Genomic DNA, 26,034 nt, shown 5'->3' with positions numbered 1-26,034 from the left:
GTTTTTAAAATCCTGAAACATTAATAGTATAGGCCAAGAGTAACTACCACACCACAAATGGCCCACCATTACCCATAGGTGGCGCTACAGGCCACGCCTTAATGCATAAAGATACAAGGCTTTCTGGAATGGATAAGCTCACCAAGCCCCCTTCCTTCACTTACTGGCTTGAAATAAAGGCCCTTGTGGATCTTGATGGTATTGCATTTCAGATTTGGTATGCCATTGGTAATTCTGCAGCATACATTCTTCTATACAGTTACAATTTGTCAAGAATAAACATTGTTCAATGGTTTGCAGTGTTTGGAGGAATCCGCCATTACTGCTTGCAGTTATATTTAGGATTCCTCCGTAAGGAGGAAACCTATTGTTATTGGTGGTTTTATTATTTGTAATTCTTGTACCATGGGAGTCAATGGCAGCCCCTAGACCCCATCGACAACTTTTTGTGAAATTTGGCACACTCATTAAGGACAGTTTCTTCTATACCTACACCAAGTTTCATGTCTCCCATTAGACCACTCTAGCGCCACCAATGGGTCAAAGTTGGACTTGTGTTTACACACGCAACTTTTGAACCGTATGACTCATTTTCAAAAATGAGGTACCATTGGATTCCCTGGATCAAGCCGAGTTCAACGCACACCATGGCGTTAATTTCCGGTTATATAGATTTCCCGCCATTTCCGGTTTTATCAAAAACCTTTGAAAGCCTACTCCTCCTACAATTTTTGTCATATCTTCTTCAAAATCACCAGAGATGATCTTCAGACCAAGCCTCACAAAAGTTATCAAAGGAATTTTGATCCTCATAACCGTCTGTCCGGTACAGCCAATCAAATTCATCAGAAAAGCCGCAAAACAGGATGTGAAGTCATGTCTCAGCAAATCTTTGAGATATCAACACTAAACTTGGTAGATCGGAGGAAGACACTACAACATGTTACCATGTGCAAAGGCAAATTCATATCTCAAAAAATGATTGATATAAAGCAAATTGAACTTATCGCTAACGCTAAAATTATGCTTTACACATCAGCCATTCAAAAACTGATACTCTGATTCAATCACAAGTTCATATGAAAACTCTTGAGAATGTTCATAACACAAATCTGTGAAAAAGTTGACTGTAAGATGAAAGGTCGATTTTTGGTGAATATTTGAAACATGCTTGCTTGGCTAATTTCTAGGCAAATTTCCAATGAATGTCTCCCTTGCTCCTCCCCGCGCGTGCTCCAAAATCTCACACACACTCAGCCTTCCCTTGACACACGCGCGGCCAAGACGCACACGCAACATTTCAGGAGAGTGTGGGCTGACCAAGCCCCCACTCATTCCTTGGTCTTTAGCAAAGGCCCATGTGGCTCTTGATGGTATTGCATTTTCGATTTTGTATGCAATGGTAAAAAGGTCTCAAATCCTGAAACATTGATAGTGTAGGCCGAGAAACACTTTAACAAAAGCCCATGTGGATCTTGTTGGTATTGCATTTCCGATTTTGTATGCAATGGTAAAAAGTTATAAAAATCCTGAAACATTGATAGTATAGACCAAGAGTAACTACCACACCACAAATGGCCCACCATTACCCATAGGTGGCGCTACAGGCCACGCCAAAAAGCACAAATATACAAGGCTTTCTGGAATGGATAGGCTCACCAAGCCCCCTCCCTTCACTTATTGGCTTGAAAAAAAGGCCCATGTGGCTCTTGATGGTATTGCATTTCCGATTTTGTATGCAATGGTAAAAAGGTCTCAAAATCCTGAAACATAGATAGTATAGGCAAAGAAACACTTTAACAAAAAGCCCATGTGGATCTTGTTGGTATTGCTTTTCCGATTTTGTATACAATGGTAAAAAGTTATAAAAATCCTGAAACATTGATAGTATAGACCAAGAGTAACTACCACACCACAAATGGCCCACTATTACCCATAGGTCTTCCCTTGACACACGCGCGGGCTTGGCAAGACGCACACGCAACATTTCAGGAGAGTGTTCCTTGGTCTTTTGCAAAGGCCATGTGGATCTTGATGGTATTGCATTTCAGATTTTGTTTGCCATGGTAAAAAGTTATCCAAATCCTGAAACATTGATAGTAAAGGCCAAGAGTAACAACAACACTTTAACAAAAGCCCATGTGGATCTTGTTGGTATTGCATTTCCGATTTTGTATGCAATGGTAAAAAGTTAAAAACATCCTGAAACATTGATAGTATAGGCCAAGAGTAACTACCACACCACAAATGGCCCACCATTACCAATAGGTGTCGCTACAGGCCACGCCCTAAAGCACAAAGCACTTCACTTCTTGTGAAGATTAAAGCGCTTCACTTCTTGGCTTGAAATAAAGGCCCTTGTGGATGTTGATGTTATTGCATTTCAGATTTGGTATCCCATTGGAAATTCTGCAGCATTGATTTTTCTATACAGTTACAATTTGTCAAGAATATACATTTTTCAATGGTTCGCAATGCTTTACACGTAAGCCAGTCAAACAAGTTCATATGAAGACTCTTGAGAATGTTTAGTACACAAATCTGAGAAAAAGTTGACTCTAAGATGAAAGGTCGATTTTTGGTGAATCTTTGAAACATGCATGCTTGGCTAATTTCTAGGGAAATTTACAATGAAATGTGTCCCCTGCTCCTCCCCGCGCATGCTCCAAATTCTCACACACTCATTCTTCCCTTGACACGCGCGGGCTTGGCAAGACACACACGCAACATATCAGGACTGTGTGGGCTGACCAAGCCCCCACTCATTCCTTGAATATCAGCATAGGCCCTTGAGGACCTTGGTGTCATTGCATTTCCTACTTTGTATGCAATAGTAAAAAGGTCTCCAAATCCTGACACATTGACAGTACAGGCCAAGAGTAACTACCACACTTTACCCAAAGCCCATGTGGATCCTGTTGGTATTGCATTTCCGATTTTATATGCAATGGTAAAAAGTTTTTAAAATCCTGAAACATTAATAGTATAGGCCAAGAGTAACTACCACACCACAAATGGTCCACCATTACCCATAGGTGGCGCTACAGGCCACGCCTTAATGCATAAAGATACAAGGCTTTCTGGAATGGATAAGCTCACCAAGCCCCCTTCCTTCACTTACTGGCTTGAAATAAAGGCCCTTGTGGATCTTGATGGTATTGCATTTCAGATTTGGTATGCCATTGGTAATTCTGCAGCATACATTTTTCTATACAGTTACAATTTGTCAAAAATAAACATTTTTCAATGGTTCGCAGTGTTTGGAGGAATCCGCCATTACTGCTTGCAGTTATATTTTGTAATTCTTGTACCATGGGAGTCAATGGCAGCCCCTAGACCCCATCGACAACTTTTTGTGAAATTTGGCACACTCATTAAGGACAGTTTCTTCTATACCTACACCAAGTTTCATGTCTCCCATTAGACCACTCTAGCGCCACCAATGGGTCAAAGTTGGACTTGTGTTTACACACGCAACTTTTGAACCGTATGACTCATTTTCAAAAATGAAGTACCATTGGATTCCCTGGATCAAGCCGAGTTCAACGCACACCATGGCGTTAATTTCCGGTTATATAGATTTCCCGCCATTTCCGGTTTTATCAAAAACCTTTGAAAGCCTACTCCTCCTACAATTTTTGTCATATCTTCTTCAAAATCACCAGAGATAATCTTCAGACCAAGCCTCACAAAAGTTATCAATGGAATTTTGATCCTCATAACCGTCTGTCCGGTACAGCCAATCAAATTCATCAGAAAAGCCGCCAAACAGGATGTGAAGTCATGTCTCAGCAAATCTTTGAGATATCAACACTAAACTTGGTAGATCGGAGAAAGACACTACAACATATTACCATGTGCAAAGGCAAATTCATATCTCTAAAAATGATTGATATAAATCAAATTGAACTTATCGCTAACGCTAAAATAATGCTTTACACATCAGCCAGTCAAAAACTGATACTCTGATTCAATCACAAGTTCATATGAAGACTCTTGAGAATGTTCATAACACAAATCTGTGAAAAAGTTGACTGTAAGATGAAAGGTAGATTTTTGGTGAATATTTGAAACATGCTTGCTTGGCTAATTTCTAGGCAAATTTCCAATGAATGTCTCCCCTGCTCCTCCCCGCGCGTGCTCCAAAATCTCACACACACTCAGCCTTCCCTTGACACACGCGCGGCCAAGACGCACACGCAACATTTCAGGAGAGTGTGGGCTGACCAAGCCCCCACTCATTCCTTGGTCTTTAGCAAAGGCCCATGTGGCTCTTGATGGTATTGCATTTCCGATTTTGTATGCAATGGTAAAAAGGTCTCAAATCCTGAAACATTGATAGTATAGACCAAGAGTAAATACCACACCTCAAATGGCCCACCATTACCCATAGGTGGCGCTATAGGCCACGCCCAAAAGCACAAAGATACAAGGCTTTCTGGAATGGATAGGTTCACCAAGCCCCCTCCCTTCACGTATTGGCTTGAAAAAAGGCCCATGTGGATCTTGATGGTATTGCATTTCCGATTTTGTATGCAATGGTAAAAAGGTCTCAAAATCCTGAAACATAGATAGTATAGGCAAAGAAACAGTTTAACAAAAAGCCCATGTGGATCTTGTTGGTATTGCTTTTCCGATTTTGTATACAATGGTAAAAAGTTATAAAAATCCTGAAACATTGATAGTATAGACCAAGAGTAACTACCACACCACAAATGGCCCACTATTACCCATAGGTCTTCCCTTGACACACGCGCGGGCTTGGCAAGACGCACACGCAACATTTCAGGAGAGTGTGGGCTTACCAAGCCCCCACTCATTCCTTGGTCTTTTGCAAAGGCCTTGTGGATCTTGATGGTATTGCATTTCAGATTTTGTTTGCCATGGTAAAAAGTTCTCCAAATCCTGAAACATTGATAGTAAAGGCCAACAGTAACAACAACACTTTAACAAAAGCCCATGTGGATATTGTTGGTCTATTTTTCCGATTTTGTATGCAATGGTAAAAAGTTAAAAACATCCTGAAACATTGATAGTATAGGCCAAGAGTAACTACCACACCACAAATGGCCCACCATTACCAATAGGTGTCGCTACAGGCCACGCCTTAAAGCACAAAGCACTTCACTTCTTGTGAAGATTAAAGCACTTCACTTCTTGGCTTGAAATAAAGGCCCTTGTGGATCTTGATGTTATTGCATTTCAGATTTGGTATCCCATTGGAAATTCTGCAGCATTGATTTTTCTATACAGTTACAATTTGTCAAGAATATACATTTTTCAATGGTTCGCAATGCTTTACATGTAAGCCAGTCAAACAAGTTCATATGAAGACTCTTGAGAATGTTTAGTACACAAATCTGAGAAAAAGTTGACTCTAAGATGAAAGGTCGATTTTTGGTGAATCTTTGAAACATGCATGCTTGGCTAATTTCTAGGGAAATTTACAATGAAATGTGTCCCCTGCTCCTCCCCGCGCATGCTCCAAATTCTCACACACTCATTCTTCCCTTGACACGCGCGGGCTTGGCAAGACATACACGCAACATATCAGGACTGTGTGGGCTGACCAAGCCCCAACTCATTCCTTGAATATCAGCATAGGCCCTTGAGGACCTTGGTGTCATTGCATTTCCTACTTTGTATGCAATAGTAAAAAGGTCTCCAAATCCTGACACATTGACAGTACAGGCCAAGAGTAACTACCACACTTTACCCAAAGCCCATGTGGATCCTGTTGGTATTGCATTTTCGATTTTATATGCAGTGGTAAAAAGTTTTTAAAATCCTGAAACATTAATAGTATAGGCCAAGAGTAACTACCACACCACAAATGGCCCACCATTACCCATAGGTGGCGCTACAGGCCACGCCTTAATGCATAAAGATACAAGGCTTTCTGGAATGGATAAGCTCACCAAGCCCCCTTCCTTCACTTACTGGCTTGAAATAAAGGCCCTTGTGGATCTTGATGGTATTGCATTTCAGATTTGGTATGCCATTGGTAATTCTGCAGCATACATTCTTCTATACAGTTACAATTTGTCAAGAATAAACATTGTTCAATGGTTTGCAGTGTTTGGAGGAATCCGCCATTACTGCTTGCAGTTATATTTTGTAATTCTTGTACCATGGGAGTCAATGGCAGCCCCTAGACCCCATCGACAACTTTTTGTGAAATTTGGCACACTCATTAAGGACAGTTTCTTCTATACCTACACCAAGTTTCATGTCTCCCATTAGACCACTCTAGCGCCACCAATGGGTCAAAGTTGGACTTGTGTTTACACACGCAACTTTTGAACCGTATGACTCATTTTCAAAAATGAGGTACCATTGGATTCCCTGGATCAAGCCGAGTTCAACGCACACCATGGCGTTAATTTCCGGTTATATAGATTTCCCGCCATTTCCGGTTTTATCAAAAACCTTTGAAAGCCTACTCCTCCTACAATTTTTGTCATATCTTCTTCAAAATCACCAGAGATGATCTTCAGACCAAGCCTCACAAAAGTTATCAAAGGAATTTTGATCCTCATAACCGTCTGTCCGGTACAGCCAATCAAATTCATCAGAAAAGCCGCCAAACAGGATGTGAAGTCATGTCTCAGCAAATCTTTTGAGATATCAACACTAAACTTGGTAGATCGGAGGAAGACACTACAACATGTTACCATGTGCAAAGGCAAATTCATATCTCAAAAAATGATTGATATAAAGCAAATTGAACTTATCGCTAACGCTAAAATTATGCTTTACACATCAGCCATTCAAAAACTGATACTCTGATTCAATCACAAGTTCATATGAAAACTCTTGAGAATGTTCATAACACAAATCTGTGAAAAAGTTGACTGTAAGATGAAAGGTCGATTTTTGGTGAATATTTGAAACATGCTTGCTTGGCTAATTTCTAGGCAAATTTCCAATGAATGTCTCCCTTGCTCCTCCCCGCGCGTGCTCCAAAATCTCACACACACTCAGCCTTCCCTTGACACACGCGCGGCCAAGACGCACACGCAACATTTCAGGAGAGTGTGGGCTGACCAAGCCCCCACTCATTCCTTGGTCTTTAGCAAAGGCCCATGTGGCTCTTGATGGTAAGTTTTTAAAATCCTGAAACATTGATAGTATAGACCAAGAGTAACTACCACACCACAAATGGCCCACCATTACCCATAGGTGGCGCTACAGGCCACGCCAAAAAGCACAAATATACAAGGCTTTCTGGAATGGATAGGCTCACCAAGCCCCCTCCCTTCACTTATTGGCTTGAAAAAAAGGCCCATGTGGCTCTTGATGGTATTGCATTTCCGATTTTGTATGCAATGGTAAAAAGGTCTCAAAATCCTGAACATAGATAGTATAGGCAAAGAAACACTTTAACAAAAAGCCCATGTGGATCTTGTTGGTATTGCTTTTCCGATTTTGTATACAATGGTAAAAAGTTATAAAAATCCTGAAACATTGATAGTATAGACCAAGAGTAACTACCACACCACAAATGGCCCACTATTACCCATAGGTCTTCCCTTGACACACGCGCGGGCTTGGCAAGACGCACACGCAACATTTCAGGAGAGTGTTCCTTGGTCTTTTGCAAAGGCCATGTGGATCTTGATGGTATTGCATTTCAGATTTTGTTTGCCATGGTAAAAAGTTCTCCAAATCCTGAAACATTGATAGTAAAGGCCAAGAGTAACAACAACACTTTAACAAAAGCCCATGTGGATCTTGTTGGTATTGCATTTCCGATTTTGTATGCAATGGTAAAAAGTTAAAAACATCCTGAAACATTGATAGTATAGGCCAAGAGTAACTACCACACCACAAATGGCCCACCATTACCAATAGGTGTCGCTACAGGCCACGCCCTAAAGCACAAAGCACTTCACTTCTTGTGAAGATTAAAGCGCTTCACTTCTTGGCTTGAAATAAAGGCCCTTGTGGATGTTGATGTTATTGCATTTCAGATTTGGTATCCCATTGGAAATTCTGCAGCATTGATTTTTCTATACAGTTACAATTTGTCAAGAATATACATTTTTCAATGGTTCGCAATGCTTTACACGTAAGCCAGTCAAACAAGTTCATATGAAGACTCTTGAGAATGTTTAGTACACAAATCTGAGAAAAAGTTGACTCTAAGATGAAAGGTCGATTTTTGGTGAATCTTTGAAACATGCATGCTTGGCAAATTTCTAGGGAAATTTACAATGAAATGTGTCCCCTGCTCCTCCCCGCGCATACTCCAAATTCTCAGACACTCATTCTTCCCTTGACACGCGCGGGCTTGGCAAGACACACACGCAACATATCAGGACTGTGTGGGCTGACCAAGCCCCCACTCATTCCTTGAATATCAGCATAGGCCCTTGAGGACCTTGGTGTCATTGCATTTCCTACTTTGTATGCAATAGTAAAAAGGTCTCCAAATCCTGACACATTGACAGTACAGGCCAAGAGTAACTACCACACTTTACCCAAAGCCCATGTGGATCCTGTTGGTATTGCATTTCCGATTTTATATGCAATGGTAAAAAGTTTTTAAAATCCTGAAACATTAATAGTATAGGCCAAGAGTAACTACCACACCACAAATGGTCCACCATTACCCATAGGTGGCGCTACAGGCCACGCCTTAATGCATAAAGATACAAGGCTTTCTGGAATGGATAAGCTCACCAAGCCCCCTTCCTTCACTTACTGGCTTGAAATAAAGGCCCTTGTGGATCTTGATGGTATTGCATTTCAGATTTGGTATGCCATTGGTAATTCTGCAGCATACATTTTTCTATACAGTTACAATTTGTCAAAAATAAACATTTTTCAATGGTTCGCAGTGTTTGGAGGAATCCGCCATTACTGCTTGCAGTTATATTTTTCATTATTTTTTGGTCAAACTGGATTTTGTACTCTTAAACGAGTAAAACGAATCTAGGCTTTGCCTATAAAATGTGGAATGTTGATGACTATACCTACTAGGCCACCTGTCCCGCATTTTGCGGGATGGAGCGGGGGTTGGCTTCAAGGGCTTGAGCGCTGAATGTTTTCCCAAAAGCCCAGAATCTTTTAGGTTAAAATTTGGCTTGTCATTTTCGGCAAATGTAACAATGTGTCCAGTCCAAGGTCATGTTTATATTAGCCGACATATAACTCCGAAATCAAGTTTGCGGTCATATTAAATGCGTAAGGTTTTCAAGCGCACGCTCGCATTAGGCTACAAGTCCAAATCTCAAAACAAACCTTGAGGTCTTTGGGGGTAGCATGTTAACATCACTGCAAAAATACATCTTAGGCCTATATGATCAATTATTCACCACGCTCATAAAGTTATCTCTCGTGTTTCCGCATTGTCACGCAAATCAGGTCTGACCTGCAACAGAGCAGAGGGTCCCTCCTTACTAGCTGAACCATATAAGCGTCGGAAGTGTGTCAAGTGTGTGGGAGGGTGCTTGTGAGAGCGTCAATAGCCTAAGGGACTTTCTTCGGCTATATTCAACTTCTCCTTTTTAGTTAACACTCGATCCTCCCAGCTCGAAGAGAAAGATCGGCGCATTTGCTCCGGTAGAAAATTTGAAAAATGACTAACGGGTAAGATAAATAAATAAAGAACAGCCTACATTTAGGGATTAACACAAAAGTTAGTGATGGGGTATGAAGAGGCTCATAATTTAATCAAAACTTTATTAAACATTAACCATGATTTTCCACATTTGAAAGCCTATATCTGATCAAATTCCGGTGGATTGACTGTCTGTTCTCGCTATCCGTGTATTCTCACCTGCAGAGCACAATTTGCCTGTCAAGCCATCCTGATGTTGGCTAAACTTCTAACAATTGCAGGTAAGTTGGTTTTGGACAGTCAGTGTAACCGTAAGCAGTCTGCCCAAACCAGGCTTGCCCATAGCGTTTTACACTATGCAGAGTTGACATAGCGCTGCCTGGCATGAGCCCTCTCCCGGGGCTGTCAGGGCATATTAAATTTGATTATTTCTTGTACTCCACGGAAGTGTCATTCCATACATTTTAGTTGTTAGTGAACTCTTAAGTGAACTCTAAAGTCCAAAAGTTTGTGGTTAGACTAGGTTGTTAGATCATGTCTTCAGAATCCTAAATCCAGACACATTGTTGTTTTCCGAGGCGTGAAGCGATAGTCTGCCATGACCATTTACAGTATAGATTGTTTGTCAATGAGAGCCACATACTCTTTCGTATGTAGCCTATATGAGCAAACTGTTCACAGAAAATACTAAACTTCTACATTGTTGAGCTATTGTCTCTCTTTTCAAGGTAGCAGGTCTTGTTGGATTTGTTTACATAGCCTTAGTGTAAAAAGGCTGTCATTAAGTCATCACTCAGTGCACACTGTCAGTGATTCAGATATGCAGAAGATTTGTTTTTGTTTCACTGTGTGTGTGTGTGTGTGTGTGTGTGCTTGGTGCACTTATTATTAAGTAGACAAAGCATCAAAGCTGTTTAAGGATAACATCCTATTAGTTTCTATGGAATGTGTTAAGTGGCATCTTGTCACACAAGATCCATCACGGCCTTGGCCTCAAGCCGAGGAATGAGAGGTGCGGGTTTGGGAAAATCTGATGAGTAGGATCAAATATTAGGACACCGGCATGGTAGGACTACACCAAGCCCCCACCACTGTTGTAGACAAGTCTTTTGGACCTAATTCTATGCTACTTGTTTTCTGTCTCCACAGGAGCAGTGAAAGTCAAAGGCAGTGTAGGTGGGAGTGTCCTGCTTAACTGCTCCTGCAACAGAGTTCAAGACGAGTTTATTTCCTGGCAGCTGGACAACACTTTAGTACTCCATAACCAAACAGGAAAATACGAAGTTGAGGAGAGGTACACTGGCAGAGTGAACCTTACCTCTTCCGAAAACTGCTCCCTCCTTATCTCTAACATCAGGGTGGCAGACCAGGGGACTTACAAGTGCTGGTTATACAAGCCACCCCGAATTCCATATTATATAGAAATTAATCTCAGTGTCTCTGGTGAGTCTTTGCCATCATTAGTTCATTCTTAATGTACCCAACCATTCATTCATCCATCCACATCACAAATGTATCATAAATGACTATTCATTACAAATCATATTGTAATAACTATACTCGGAGGCAATTTGTTTAATGTTTAAGTCTGCATGTTTGTTATTTATTGGATCCCTCTTTTCTGCCCAGCGAGCTACCATGTGTGTATGGACCAGGTCTCAGAGGAGACTCTGGAGGTCTCCAAAGGAGGACCCAAGATGTTTCAGTGTCAGGCTTCAGGAGGCTACCCAGAGAGCAAGATTCAATGGTACATGAATAAAAAGCCTCTCCACAACTGCTCCAGGACAGACAGAAGCAGACAGGACAATTTCACTGGACTTTTCCACCTGGGCAGCCACCTGACTATAGAGCTGAATGGAAGTGCAGACCGGCAGATCACATGTGGGATTGAGACCCAAGGCTTGTCAGACACATCCAGCTGCAGCAGTGGTGAGTGGATATATTTGTCCTAAAAGCTTGAAAAGTAAATAGTGCCTCTCAACAGTCCTTATCTGGATCCTAGAATACATTCATCCTTAACCATAACCCTCGCCATGCCTTTGGCACTCGATTCCTCTGCCCCCAAAAAACAAGATACAACAAAATAGTGAAATTTACCTGTCCCTGAGCTACAGAAAAACTGCTGTGAATGATTTTTTTTCAATTTTCGATTTTCTTGGAACCACTTTTTTTATTTATATTGTTTTGTTGTAAGATAAGTGTAGGATCCTTCAGCGAACTCTGCAAACAGATGCTAGATATAGTACTGACATCTTACAACCCATGTAGTGAAGTCCACACCATAGCCTTCCTTAACCTTTAGGGATTTCTGGTTTAACACACTGAAAAATGAAGAGCAGGGTCTCATTGGGACGAAGATGTCAGACTGACACCCAATGATCACTCCTACTTGAGGACTGTACGTACAAACTGCTTTTTGACCTCTCCTCCTTCCAATCTTCCAATTAGATCTTCCAGAATCTTCCCAAGGGAAGTCCCAGGGAAACACTGACACTTCAACTGTCATGGCTGCCAGTGTCTCTGTTCCTGTATGTGTGTTGGTGCTGCTCCTGGTTGGGTTGGCACTGGTGGTATTGCGGCAACAGATAAGAAAGGTGAGGCATGTCCATTATTATTTATTCTACACAAGATGTTATTGACTCATATCTTAAAATGAGGATGTGGTTGGTTGAAGCAGAACTATTTAAATTACTCTCTTACCCTGCTCAGCCATGAACTAGTACTTCATTTGTAATAGTTGTATTTATTAGCAGCCATTTAACTGATTGTGATTGTGTGTCTGTGAGGTGGATCCAATGATAATGATATCTTGTCGTTGCCAAAACCTTATTTGGTCCAATAAAGCTGAGTAATGAGTTAGACATAAACACAATATTATTAGACTATTTGCAATGACCTTTTGAACTCATTAGCACCAAAGACTAAACACAAGGTTGTTCTGTGTAGAAACAATACGAGATAAACTATGATGACACACTCCAGCACCTGGGCACAGTCATAACAAGTAAACAGGTTAATCCCGAGTCATTCCTATGGCCGGTGTATTGTGTAATAGAGTATTCTGATTGATCTGGCTCCATATGATGTTTTGTATCATCAGCATTCATGCATCAAGAAGACAAGACGTCACCAAGAAAAAGACCCGATCGATCCCTTCCTGCCAGGCACGCCAGGAAATTTGTGCTTATGAGTTGTTCAATTGTCCATCAATTTATGGAAGACAAACTGGAGGGCTTATCACTGAATAAGAGGAAATGACACAGCTACTTGAGCCAATGCTTGTTTTATTAGAGAAGAGCAACGTTGTGACGTTGTTTGAATCGAGACTCGGGAACAAAGCAGCATCTTCCATATTTGGATCTCCCTGGGAAGCAATAGATACAACCACACAGTGTGGTCAGAGACACAGACAGTGGTCCACTGTGTGGTCAGAGACATTCTGCCCCCTAGCCCCCTAGCCTCTGAGGGAGTGATAAAAATGGCACCAATCGGTACACGGGTCAAGATACACCTGAAAGACAAATGGAATTACACGTCAGGGTAAGAAAAAAGCAGTACTAAATACAGGATATAAGAAATAATGGTGTGGTGCTTTTTTGTTTGTTGAGGAACTAAGAAACTGTAGCAATAGTCACTGACAGCCCTTTGAGCAATTCATAGATTTAGCTTATTTTTTGTTAAGTGCTTTTGAATGAGGAAGCAGTGCATGGAAGTGGTCTCATTTAGTCATTTAGCAGACGCTCTTATCCAGAGCGATGTCTCGCCATGTCTTTAACCATGCTGTCAAAAAACACGTCATCCAGACAGCCTGCTGTACAAGAAAAGTAGTGATATTAAAGGTGCAATATACTTTTTGTCATTGGACCGGCCCAAACTATATGGTCATGTGGAAATGGTAAGAAATTGTACAGACTGAGCTCTCCGAGTTCTAAGAGAGCTTGTCTATTGGGCCGGTTGAAGTGAGGAAACGGACACTGTATGGCTAGTACAAGGCTGAAAGTTAGGCTGTGCTCTCTCGTTAGTCCTCTGGGTGGTCTAGATTTAGGCTTAAATCAAATAGAAATTTTGATTTAAGATGTACTTCCTACTCTTTCACTCTATTCTAAGTCTGAGAGCAATAATGTTGTGAAAAGTGATCAAATTAGTGGTACTTTGTAATGAACATTATTACCACAATTACAAAAGGTTTGTAAATATGTTCTCAATCTTAAAAGCTGATTAAACTGTACTTTGCTAAAGAATATTCGTTTTCTGTGGTCATGTTCCTCCATCATGTATTTTATTAAGTATAAATTATGTTATCAATTCCAAATAAAATGCCAGTTACTGTTGTGGCATGGGTTGAGCTCCCCAGCTTGAGACCTGATGTGTCATCATAAACTAGTGCACTGTGCTACTTTGCATACAGTATAACGTAGACTGTACTCCACCAAATTGTGACCCATTCAACAATTATGTATATTCATAATCTCTTGAGATACTCTATCAAAGATCAGAAACATGTGCAGTATGTTGTTACGCTCCTACTGATTCAATCATTTTATACAATCGTATACACAATGCCCTGCAAAATGGTTTCAAATGACACTAAGATGGCAGATATAGTGAACTGTATCGTTAGATAGACAAAATCTGTAACAGTGTCATTTAAAATTCTACAAGTGCATATAAAACTAGACTATAAACTCTTACATTTCATGTTGACTCATACCCTTTCCTACTTTTTCATCCACCATTGATGCAACAATAATGAACTGTGATTAAAGAATCTGTTAAATGACTAACTATTTCCTGGATGTGTTCCAACCAGAGCAAAGAGCACTTTCACTGACGGCTCAATCATGGGATATCAGCTATAGTCAGTCATGTGACAGTTGAGAACTGAAAGTCTTCAGATCTCTGTTAAACTTGCCAAACTTTCGTTTCCCAAAACATGTCTCCTTATTCAGTCTATCTTTAGTATTTGTGGAGAAGGAATATCTCTGGTTTTTCCCTCCTTGCCATTGTGAATAGAAGGGAAATTCCCATAGAGTATTGTATAAGTGTATTATCATTTTATTGTATTATAGTTTAACCTCCCCAACATCAGCAGGCAAGAATCTTAAGAACTGATAACTAATACCAATTGAGCAAATTATGTATTTTCAGCTAACACAGGTGTGGAGCATTGTGTTAATTTTCTACGTTTAGTCATGTGAGTAATGCTTTGATAACAGTTTCTATAGTTGAATGAATGTAGGCATTCATAAAATACTGAAATGTTTGTAAGTGCAGGTCCAGTGACCTCCTATATGGAGGACCTGCACTGGTCCCCTATATATTTGACCAGAAGACCATCACATAATCATGTAGTGCTCTGAACATCAAAACTTAACTTGTTTATTCAATCCCCCTTCTCGGTTTCAAAAGCAGAAAATAATCTCTAAACCAGTTTGCTCACATTAGAGCTCAATGGAAAGTTGCGTGTTGGCTGGTTGTTTCGGCAATGCTATTTGGGAGTTTCCGTGATGACCGGAGAAAATGTTTCCCAACATCTGTTTCAACAAATCCAGTTTTGTCTGTTATAGGGTGGGTTCAGGTCATGTGGGACATCAGGTAAAGTGGAATAGTGATACATTTTGATGATTTAATGTGCAAAACTGACATCCAATCACCAGAGCTGATCTTGACTCGTAAATACAACACTTCTAGTCACTATGAAGTGGTTTTTATTTGTCTGACATCATCAGAGTAGGTGTGATCTGGCTTGACAAGAGGTCTAATAGGCTACACAAAAAACTGACCCAAATTTTAGCGGCATAGGCTTATTACATTTCTAAATCATAAGGCTGGTAAAGGAATTTAAATGAAGTTACAATGAGTACTTTGGCAGAATATTTCAGGGGTTTAAACCACTGATTGAAACACACACAAAAATGTGTAAAATAATGCTTTGTTAGAAGAAGAAAAAAACATTTTATGTGACTGTCCCACATTACCTGATCATGTCAGGTATGGGACAGCATTTTTCAGGTAAAGTGGGACATCTAGTAATGCTGTGTTTATGCTATAAAATAATTTTATTCAACAGTTCTCAAATGTTTAATACCAATGCATCATACTGCACTTAAGTACCCAACTAAATAACAACTAACACTGTCATCGAACCAGCGCTTTCAGACTTGTCAGCGTGACCGCAAACGCTAGTCCAACAAAATGCTAACGCAGCGGGACTATAGCTAGCACATAGACTGCAAATCACAAAGGTTTACATCAGTTAAACTTCTATTGTATAAGTCACCCTCCCACAACTAAATGGATCTTGCCACACCCTTGCACCTAGCTTTGTTATATTTAAACTAATTATTATTATATTAGCAGACTAGGCTGACAGACAATGACTGCCCCACTTTACCAGACAAGCTGTCCCACATTACCTGAAAATGCTGCCTGAGTGAGAGAGGGGGTCATGTTATGTTTGAAAGTGTGTACCTTCTAAAATATTGTGTATTCCCATTTCATTCCAACATGAACATGTTCCCAAGCCCTAAAACGATTTACAGACACACCACTGGGGCGAGTTAACGGTTATTTTGTAAGTCTATGGAGCCCATACCAAGACGTGTCCCACATTACCTGAAATCACCGTCCTTCAACATGGGATTTTCATTATCTTATAACCATTTGAGATTAAAGTTGTACTTGAAAATTCAATTTCCTTTTGCAAATACTGAACAAAAACACATGACTGTATCATAAAAAAATAACTGTATCATAAGTATAATAAATATTTAGGATGCATTAATTAAATTAGTAACTGTTATAGATTGGAATATATAGGCCTACTTATGCTTTACATATAGACAACTAATACTGACTGGATAAAAGCTAGTTAGTTTCCAATCTTTTAACATTTATTTTCAAACTTCATTGAGGTAAGGCAAGTAGGCTACTTCCGATACAAATAGTCGTCCCTTTATATAAAAAAAATGCTTTCTAATGAAAAGTTGTGGGTGAGGGTTAAAAAAGCAGGCTATTAATGGAGTACAGTAGATAAAATGCTCTGACACTTAAAGCTATGACTTTCTATAATTCTGCGGAAACCTGTAGTCTGTAGTTACAGCTTCAAACAAACCAGACAATAACATTTCTAAATGAATGTCAATTTAATTATCTAACGTTTAACCAATTTAACCCTGTAAGACCCGGTTGTAAAATTACAACGTCACTTTAAGCTCTCAAAAAAACACATTTTGAAAGACATTTACATAGCCCAGTGGTTCTCAATCCTGGTCCTCGGGTCGGGACCCCCTGCCCTGCATGTTTTAGATATTTCCCTGCTCCAACACACCTGATTCAAATGAATGGCCCATTCAAGGTGTGTTGGAGCAGGGAAACGTCTAAAACATGGCGACGAGGACCAGGATGGGTCCTAATGTCTTGCCTGACAAGATGCTTTTGGATAAATGTGGTCTTTAAAAAAAAGATATGAGCAATTAGAGAGCTAATTGAAAAGTGACGTTGTAATTTTACAAGCAGGGGTCTTACAGGGTTAAATGTAAAGGACCATGCAATAATTATTAATTGATTAAGACTTGACATGGTAAATGCTGGATACGTCTTGGGGCTTTTGAAAACAGGAGGAAGTGAGTAATCTGACGCGGAGCAGGAAGTGTTTTCCCTGGCTTTGTATTGTGTTTTATAGCGAGCTAAATGCTTGCTAGCAATGAAGATCGAGTGACGAAAACTTTGAACTCCGAACTCCGAATATTCAATTTGGCTTTGTTTGGAAGATAAGATAATCATCACAAAACCAACTGGTTTGTCGAGCAATATTATTTGGGCGCTGTTGTTAGCCAGCCTAGTAGTGTGCTGCTACATAAGTAATTAGTTATGTATCCAGGTTGGATTTAGCAATTAACTCAAGCAAAGTATGCCATTCTTCTTCCTGTTTGTGTACGTCATATGTTTTGGTGCATTCACCAGTCATGCTAGATGTCTTCCGCTTGAATGACGGACGTACATAATCCCACCTGTAGCCTCCACTATGGGCCAAAGAAGAAGAGGGGTGGCTGTGCACCTCCCCACCACAAGCAAAGGCTCCGACGTCCCCACCGCTACGACCACTTTTCGCGGACCTGCCAAACACAACATTTGCATGGTGTCGGACTTCTTCTATCCTAATATGGGCGGAGTGGAGAGCCACATATACGAGCTCTCCCAGTGTCTCATTGATAAAGGGCACAAGGTGGTTGTGGCCACCCATGCTTATGGCAACAGGACAGGTATTCGCTACCTGACCAATGGGCTCAAGGTGTACTACCTGCCCCTCCAGGTGATGTACAACCAATCTACCATCACCACCTGCCTCCACAGCCTGCCTTTGCTGCGCTGTGTGTTTGTAAGGGAGCGCATCTCTGTGGTGCATGCGCACAGTTCCTTCTCCGCCATGGCCCATGATGCACTGTTCCACGCCAAGACCATGGGTATCAACACCGTGAGTGGCTTTCTGTGACGATTAAGTTGAACTCAGTAGTTATTCTAATCCTATCCAGGTCTTCCCTGATGACCTTGTTCCAAGTGGTGATATGAACACATTTGTAGTAGGAAGAATGGATACCAGAGAGAAAAGAATGAATGAGATGGAGACTGGATGAATGGAGGTCTCATAGGGAACAGAGGGTTAATGAACAGAGGGATGTAAGTCAGTCTTTGTGCCCAGTGCCCTCAGTCTCCAGGAGCCTCTGTGTCATGGTACTACTGATAACATTGTTATGTTTTTAAAACGTCCCTATATATACGTTCCCCCGCTCTTCCACTTGGCTATCTATGTCTGGTTGATGTAGATGCTTCAAGTGTGGGACCTTTCTATGTTTTTCAGGTGTTCACCGACCACTCTCTCTTCGGATTCGCTGACGTGAGCTCCGTGCTGACCAATAAGCTACTGACGGTGACGCTGTGCGACACCAATCACATTGTGTGTGTGTCGTACACCAGCAAGGAGAACACCGTGCTGAGAGCGGGCCTCAACCCCGAGATCGTCTCGGTCGTCCCCAACGCTGTGGAGCCCACAGACTTCACCCCCGACCCATCCCAACGCCAAGAAGAGTCCATCACCATAGTGGTGGTCAGCCGCCTCGTCTACCGCAAAGGTAAGCGAGTGGATGACTGTGTGTCCGTGTGTGTTTTGGATCGATATGAGGGATGCCGTTTTGATACTTCAGATCCGAGAAGGATGACAGGACTCGAGTGGTGATGTCGTGGATTGGAGACATTGCAAAGGAATGTGTGTGTTCACCAACGGGTTCCCATGTTAACCTGCAGGTATTGATCTCCTCGGTGGTATTATTCCCAAACTCTGTCTCAAACACCCTGATCTACATTTCCTCATTGGGGGAGAGGGGCCTAAGAGGATTGTGTTGGAGGAAGTGAGAGAGAAATACCAGCTCCACGACAGGTAGGTCATGTTAAGTAACTGCTTTGCCCGCTGGCAATGGTCTGTTTCAAAAAACTGACACAGAGGAATGTTTGGTACCTGTTTGTTTGGTACCTGTTTAGGCTTTTTGGCACAGTTTGAGTTTCTGTGTGTGGGTGAGTTAACCTGCATTGCCCCGCTCTGTGTTATTGATGTTATGTGGGTCTGATGCCTGAGCAGTTAGGAAATCGGGTTATTCATCAGATGGTTGCCGGTTCGATTCCGGGCCGGCCGAATGATGTTGTGTCCTTAGGCAAGGCACTTCACCCTACTTGCCCCGGGGGAATGTCCCTGTACTTACTGTAAGTTGCTCTGGATAAGAGCGTCTGCTAAATGTAATGTGTTTGCCCCCCCCCCAGGGTCCGTCTGCTCGGGGCTCTGGAACACAAAGACGTGCGAGGCGTTCTGGTGCAAGGCCACATCTTCCTCAACACCTCCTTGACAGAGGCCTTCTGCATGGCCATAGTGGAGGGGGCCAGCTGTGGTCTACAGGTGGGTCTCCTCTCACAGCACCGACTGTGGAACCGACTAGACAATGTCTTGGCGTTGGTGGATCAAAGATCCAATTGGATCCATGGAAGCGCCTGGTGCAGCTGTGGTACGATGACTTTCTTGAAGTCGTGTATGACTTGGATCAAACCCTTGTGTGTGTCTGTGTGTGTGTGTGTGTGTATGTGTGTGTGTGTGTGACTAGGTGGTCAGTACCCGAGTAGGGGGCATCCCGGAGGTTCTGCCGGAGGATCTGATCACCCTCTGCGAGCCCAACGTGCGTTCTCTGTGCGAAGGCCTGGAGAGCGTCATCGCCAGGCAACGGGCGGGCGCGGTCCCCTCGCCTGCCTCCATTCACGCCCGGGTGTGCACCCTTTACACCTGGAGGAACGTGGCCGAGCGGACGGAAAAGGCATGGCCCCTTCTTGAACATCATCTTGCCTCCTGTGCCTGTAGGGAATCACTGATTTGATGTGATCGGACGTGCGTCAGCGGTGTTGAGGAGCACTCGCGTTGACCTGTTCGACCGTGTTGTGTCAGAGATTTCTTACCGAAGAAAGGGAAAGGAGGGAGACGTGTTAAGTATATAAACGGGGCTACGTCGTCTAGCCAGGGGCAAACTAAGCTTTCTATGGTGCTGCTAAAAGGTAGTTTCCTGCTCCCTCCAATGCGACTGAGATGGTGACTGTATGAGACTAAACGGTTTCCTCCTCTCCCATAGGTCTATGACAAGGTGGTGAGACAGGAGGTCCTTCCCCTGGACAGAAGGTTGTTCCGATTGAGGTCTCACTGTGGCCCCGTGGCCGGCGCCATCTTCTCCTTCGTGGCCATCCTTGACTTCCTCTTCCTGCTCCTCCTTCAGTGGCTTCGCCCAGACCGTGTCATGGACGTTGCCATGGACGCCACAGGCCCCCAGGGGCGGTGGCGGAGGGAATTGGATTGTAGGAAAAGTATTACTTCGAAAAGTGCCATGATGAAGGACTCAGTGGGCCAGACCAGATGATGACATTGGCCGACCTGCAGCACAGCCACACACTCCTCCTCAACAATCCTACTGACATCTCCAGACACTACTACCCCTACTAGTAGGAGTGTAAGTGTAGCTAACTGTTATGATCTGTAGGTGCTTCACAAGCATTCAACTGTGTTCAGACCACTGGTGTTGCATATCAATAGAGGACCAGTTTAAGGACCATCTGTCGATTGCTTCTCACATTGAAAGCAATGCCAGTTTGTCTTGCTCAGGTAAAGATGGGTGTGGATAAGGTTAGGACTTACACATCACACAGAGATCCAACTTTTTGAAACCCTTGCTTTAACCCTGGAAATATTTGTATACTTTATTTTTAGATTCCTTTTTTTGGGTGACTGCACTGAATAAAGAAGGGGGGGGGGGTGGTGACAGTACTGGATCATCTAGTGAGAAAGGAAGGAAAGGATACTTGCCATTCAGAGACCAAGGAAGAAGCACTCTTAGTGTTTGCTACAACAGGAATTCAAGATCATTCGTGTTTGTACTCTTTACAATGTTCCTATTTTGGTGTTTCATATATTTGCAAAGTTTCCATCTCTCATTGATACAACTTGGATAAGTCAGATTTTATGATTTCACTGATGTTTGTCAGAAAGAAAAAAATCGAAATCAAATTTATTTGTATAGCCCTTTTTACATGCAAGCATGTCACAGAGAGCTTCACATACGCCCATAGAACTGCCCCTCAAACAACCTAAACCCTCAAGGAAGACAAGAAAAAACTCCCAGAAAACTCCCAACGGGAGTAAAAATGGAAGAAACCTTGAGAGGGAGAGGGATCCCCAACTCAGGAGGCATCTTTGTTTAGGCCTCATGTATGGATAACTTTATGCAAATCAAGGCTTTTCGGTCTGTGTGAAATGAGGGAAAAATCTGTTTTATATTTTCTTTTGGGAAATCAAATAACGTACCATCTGTCACATTGGTTTTAATAGTGGTGGGTGTAAGGTCATATTATTGGAAGATGTATCCAGATATAGTCTTTGGCACAGATTTCTGAGTTGCTTTGCCAAGTTACTAATGTCAACCCTCATGAAGATGAGACCTTCATGTACATGCCATCTTTCAGCATCCGTTGTCCTGGGAAAAACAAACATACAGCATAACATTGGCATTATAAGCCAATGGAATGGGGCTCATTCATACTTTTATCTCTGTAATATGAATGAGCCAGTGACTGTAAAAACAAGTATGTGTGCAGACATGAATTTCCAACCAGATACTGGTTTGTCGTCAAGTACGTTTTCACTTACGATTTGCTCGAGGGATATTTGGGATTTATAGAATGAGCTTTTGTTTGAATTATGTTGTCAACATAATATACAGGATATACGAAGTGCAGCAGATAATCAAGGACTAAACGTGCATAGTTGTAACCGTATTACAGTGATTAGATCTAAGGAACGGCCTGTCTTTTATGAGACAGTGCTACAATAACAATGTTAATCCCACAGATAGGGCAACAATAACATCAGCTCTCAAGAAAAACATTGGACAGGTTACAGTGATGTGCTACACGTGCTACAAACTGCTGTATTTCTGTGTACGTTTGATCCCATTATCCAAGTAAGATTGATTATGAAACTGAATCTCACTGCCACATCAGAATGTATTACTTAGGTGTGTGTGTCAGACAGATACATAGATAAGAAGATGATTGTGATCTGGTTACACCCAACCTCTTCGGTCATTTGACTATCACTGTACCAGCTTCTCTGCAAATTAAAAACCATGGGTGAAAGGGCCTTCTCATGCACTGCTCCTAAACTGGGGAACTCACTATCTGGTTCCATCAGAAATGTTCCTTTGCTCGGCCAATTTTGAGAATTGGATTAAAACTTAAAGTACCTTTTCAATCGGGATTTTTTTTGTGTCTGTTCTTATTGTATATCATGTTTTGTGATTCAAATTTTTACTGTACTGTGCAAGAAAGGCACATTACAAATACCGTTTATTATTATTATTATAAATAGAAAGTGTCGAGAGTTGTCTTTGTGTAAGCCCCAACTATAAAAATGAATATAAACAAGTGATACCTCTTTTGTGCTGGGCCAGAGGCTTGAGGAGGTTAGAGTGCAGGGGCCGGAGCAGTCGTTTAGGGGTGGGGGAGGAGAAGGCCGGAGGTGTGGGAGGAGGAAACCAGAGGTGGGGGAGGAAGGAAAGGTTGTGTATCCAGTACAGATAGACTCAGCCAGTCTGGAACTTCCAAGGCTGTTGTTGTTTGACCATGGCTGGTGTTCAGACCGAGATGGCCCTGTGTTTTCGTCCTTGGATGGGGTCCCACCGCATATTTGGACGACTCGGATGCAACTCGCTCATGGCTGGTAGGCCTGTTCTTTCTTTCCCCTTACTTCTGCATGTGCCAACTTTGCTCTGTTTGATTAGTAAGAATTGTAAAAGTAGTTGTGCTCAACACTCTTGTTTTTGTTATACTAGACCCACCATTGAAATGATTCGAATTGTTTCCCCCAAAAGGATCTCCAATATTTTCAATAAACAACATCCAAAGATGCATGCTAGCGCTCACCAACTCTGAGAAAAAGAGAGCAGGGACAGTCTCAGATGCTCTGTTGAAGACCGACTAGACTGAAAGGTTTGCATGCTTTGTTTGATGGCCAAAAAGAATTGGTGAAACAAAGATACTGTTCTTGTTTGTCACCTCAATGTTGGTGAGTGCCACCATTTATGTTCGGATGTGGTTTTTTGAAGTATAATCCTGGGAAGGCATGTCCAACTCCTCCACTGCAACATTGAACCACAATACTGTTCAAAGCTTACAAGCCTGCTGCAAGTTGGGGAGGAAATGGCTGGAAATGGATGAGCCACACTAGGAGATGTGTGATGTTACTGGCTTCTAAGCTTGTCTGTTTTTGTCAGACTGGTGGTCAGACAGGACTCCCCTCCACGATGCCGCATGTCAGGGTAGACTGCTAAACCTCCGAACTCTGCTCTCACAGGTACGCACGCACGCGCACACAAACCCACCAGGCCAGACTGCTGAACATCTGAACTCTCACATGTTACTGGCTCACACAACGACATCTGTGACGGTCTTTGTGTCCTTTCTCTCCCCCCATCCTTCTCTCTTTTCTTTCTCCTCTCTCCAGGGGTACTGTGTGGACACGCTGACCATGGACAGAGTCTCTCCCCTCCATGAAGCATGTCTGGGTGGACACTACGCTTGCGTCAAGCTCCTCTTGGAGAGTGGGGCCAACGTAAGAACACCCTCTCATGGCGAGAGCAAGCCTGATGAGGCATTTTGTTTCACATGCAAACTGGTCTAACTGCATTACAGCAGTTGCGATGGAGCCAAGGGATGGTTTGCCCATCAGGTTTGAGGGGTTCAACTCATCTCATTCTGCATTTGAATGCGTTTCAAAGACAATTGGTCTGATCGTTTGCTGAAAGGCAGCTGAAGGGCTCCAACCCAGGATGAATAATTCATGGTTCTGCTTTGTGATTGGCCCCCTACCTGTGTCTGTCCACCTCTGAAGGCGGAGGCGGTCACTGCTGACGGGGCCACGCCACTGTCCAGTGCCTGCAGCAGTGGCAGCGCTGCGTGTGTGAGGCTGATCCTGCAGTACAGCCCCGTCCTCCACTTCTCACACCAGCTGGCATCACCCCTCCATGAGGCGGCCAGAAAAGGTATGCGCACAGATGTTTGTGTATGGGCAGGGGGTCAGATGGCTGAGCGGTTAGAGAAACGGGCTATTAATCAGAAGGTTGCCGGTTCGATTCCCAGCCATGCCAAATGTGTCTTTGAGCATGGCACTTCACCCTACTTGCCTCAGGGGGAATGTCCCTGTACTTACTGTGAGTCGCTCTGGATAAGAGTGTCTGCTAAATGACTACGTGTGTATGTCTGTGGTCACTCTGTTCCCATGAAAACAGGACTCAATTTCTGAGTGAAACCCCCCTTTCCACCATTTTGAAATCAAGCTGTGGGACTGTGCTATTTCCACGGGCATGAAATGTCTCCTGTCATATGTCTCCTGTCATATGTGTATTTGCTTGTTATTACAGTTGGACCCAGATAAAAACAGCTATAGACTGAAATTACACAACATGACAGAAGTCAGTTCGTGGACTTTTTGGCACTTTTTCAGCTATTTTTAGTTTTTCTCTTCCATGCTATTAATACGGGGTAACTTATCACAAATCTCAACCGTGACCTTGCTGTGTGCATGCACAGTATCCTACCTGCTGGTAGCACATTCTGATGGGTATCAACATGTTTTGATACCCAACCAAAACCCTTTGGTTGCTTTGAAATGTGAAGAAAACTGTTTATTCGAGCCGTCAAACTACCTTGGTTGGAAAAGAGGTATGTGTGAATCTTATCTCATCTCCAGGCCACAGCGAGTGTGTGGAGGTGCTTCTGACTCACGGGGCCCACATAGACCTGCAGCTACCTGGGCAGGGGACACCACTGTACTCAGCCTGCTTGGCCCGGTCGGCAGAATGTGTGGAGAGGCTGCTGTACTTAGGTAAGGGTCAGGACACTAGACTGTGTATCAAATGCCTCAGTTATGTATTTGAGCCTATATTTAGCTTCACCCTGTGTGCCTGTGCTGCGCTTTTGCTCCAGGTGCTGATGTCCAGTTGGGGTGTGGCCCGGACTCACCGTTACATGTGGCAGTGCGAGAAGGTGGCGTGAGAGTGGTGGAGCTTCTGATGGACTACGGGGCTGATGGGAGTTGTAGGAACGCAGACAGGAAGACCCCTTTGGACCTTGCAGCAGCCAACAGCCCTGTCAGAACGACACTGCTGAGCAGAGGTACGCGCTGACTCACACCTTCGACCGCAGCAGAAAGCCTCCATCAACAGGCGCGTGTGTTGTATTATGTGCTTGACTCCATCCATCTCCATCCTTTCTTCAGGTCCCTGTTCTCTGGCCCAGGCATGCCGGATCTCTATCCGTCGGCGTTTGGGTGGGAGTCGTCTCCATGGTGCCTCTGGCCTCTTCCTCCCCCTCAGACTCCAGGCCTTCCTCCTCTACCAGTGACCAACCCTCGAGTGCTCCTCAACCACAGAGCGCCTCCCACAACCACAGTTGGTCGCGATTCTTGATTGTCAGTCCATTGTTGGTGGTCATGTAACTCACATCACATTAATGATCATGATCAAGATGATTACAATGATTGTTATGGTAATGATGTTTTGTATCATTCAATTCAGAGAAATGATGTTCACAATAATGATGGTCATAATTCATATTTGTAAATGTTGTCCATACCAATTGTATTTATAACCCCTACATGATCTGCCTTTTCCTGTTTCTAATGTATTATATCATACACATATTCAAACATTGTACAAATTAAAATGTTCTCAAATAGAATATCTTATTCAATCGTCAATAGTAATGACTTTCTTTAGCACAACCCCCACATGTAGTGGTGAATGAAAGAATGATCAGTTCACACTTGAGAGAGAGCTTAAAGCTATGCACATAGTATTTGATGTCTCAAATTGATTATTTTTGAGTTTGCC

The 26,034-nt window shown here is 42.6% G+C and overlaps 3 protein-coding genes across 3 annotated transcripts; all 3 read left to right on the top strand.

The window, feature by feature from the left end:
- Nucleotides 1-9,206: 9,206 nt before the first annotated feature.
- Nucleotides 9,207-13,806, top strand: LOC146234197 (T-lymphocyte activation antigen CD80-like). The gene is made up of 6 exons (XM_084689641.1): nt 9,207-9,594; nt 9,791-9,846; nt 10,715-11,008; nt 11,195-11,494; nt 12,014-12,159; nt 12,666-13,806. Exons 1-6 carry the CDS (start codon nt 9,584-9,586, stop codon nt 12,753-12,755), a joined length of 897 nt encoding a protein of 298 aa, XP_084545767.1. The 5' UTR covers nt 9,207-9,583; the 3' UTR covers nt 12,756-13,806.
- A 3,438-nt stretch (nt 13,807-17,244) lies between these two features.
- Nucleotides 17,245-22,397, top strand: piga (phosphatidylinositol glycan anchor biosynthesis, class A). The gene is made up of 6 exons (XM_084689640.1): nt 17,245-18,041; nt 18,426-18,696; nt 18,869-19,001; nt 19,379-19,511; nt 19,714-19,920; nt 20,230-22,397. The coding sequence occupies exons 1-6, from the start codon at nt 17,592-17,594 to the stop codon at nt 20,509-20,511; spliced, it is 1,476 nt and encodes a 491-aa protein (XP_084545766.1). The 5' UTR covers nt 17,245-17,591; the 3' UTR covers nt 20,512-22,397.
- Nucleotides 22,398-22,750: 353 nt separating this feature from the next.
- On the top strand, nt 22,751-25,849 carry asb11 (ankyrin repeat and SOCS box containing 11). Its single transcript, XM_084689276.1, has 7 exons — nt 22,751-22,865; nt 23,419-23,498; nt 23,649-23,756; nt 24,036-24,186; nt 24,894-25,028; nt 25,130-25,318; nt 25,422-25,849. The coding sequence occupies exons 1-7, from the start codon at nt 22,769-22,771 to the stop codon at nt 25,544-25,546; spliced, it is 885 nt and encodes a 294-aa protein (XP_084545402.1). The 5' UTR covers nt 22,751-22,768; the 3' UTR covers nt 25,547-25,849.
- The last annotated feature ends 185 nt before the right edge of the window (nt 25,850-26,034 follow it).

Source organism: Hypomesus nipponensis, chromosome 23 (genome assembly GCF_054491055.1).
Source record: "Hypomesus nipponensis isolate SF chromosome 23, ASM5449105v1, whole genome shotgun sequence".
Taxonomy (NCBI): domain Eukaryota; kingdom Metazoa; phylum Chordata; class Actinopteri; order Osmeriformes; family Osmeridae; genus Hypomesus; species Hypomesus nipponensis.
This window is presented reverse-complemented; position numbering and strand designations above follow the sequence as displayed.

Coding starts and splice junctions, on each gene's coding strand:
- asb11 (XM_084689276.1), top strand. CDS start 22,769: ATGGCTGGTGTTCAGACCGAGATGGCCCTGTGTTTTCGTCCTTGGATG. Junction 24,187..24,893: donor CCATGAGGCGGCCAGAAAAG/GTATGCGCACAG, acceptor TCTCATCTCCAG/GCCACAGCGAGTGTGTGGAG. Junction 25,319..25,421: donor AACGACACTGCTGAGCAGAG/GTACGCGCTGAC, acceptor TCCTTTCTTCAG/GTCCCTGTTCTCTGGCCCAG.
- piga (XM_084689640.1), top strand. CDS start 17,592: ATGGGCCAAAGAAGAAGAGGGGTGGCTGTGCACCTCCCCACCACAAGC. Junction 18,697..18,868: donor CCGCCTCGTCTACCGCAAAG/GTAAGCGAGTGG, acceptor GTTAACCTGCAG/GTATTGATCTCCTCGGTGGT. Junction 19,512..19,713: donor GGGCCAGCTGTGGTCTACAG/GTGGGTCTCCTC, acceptor GTGTGTGACTAG/GTGGTCAGTACCCGAGTAGG.
- LOC146234197 (XM_084689641.1), top strand. Junction 9,847..10,714: donor TAAACTTCTAACAATTGCAG/GTAAGTTGGTTT, acceptor CTGTCTCCACAG/GAGCAGTGAAAGTCAAAGGC. Junction 12,160..12,665: donor TGCGGCAACAGATAAGAAAG/GTGAGGCATGTC, acceptor TTGTATCATCAG/CATTCATGCATCAAGAAGAC.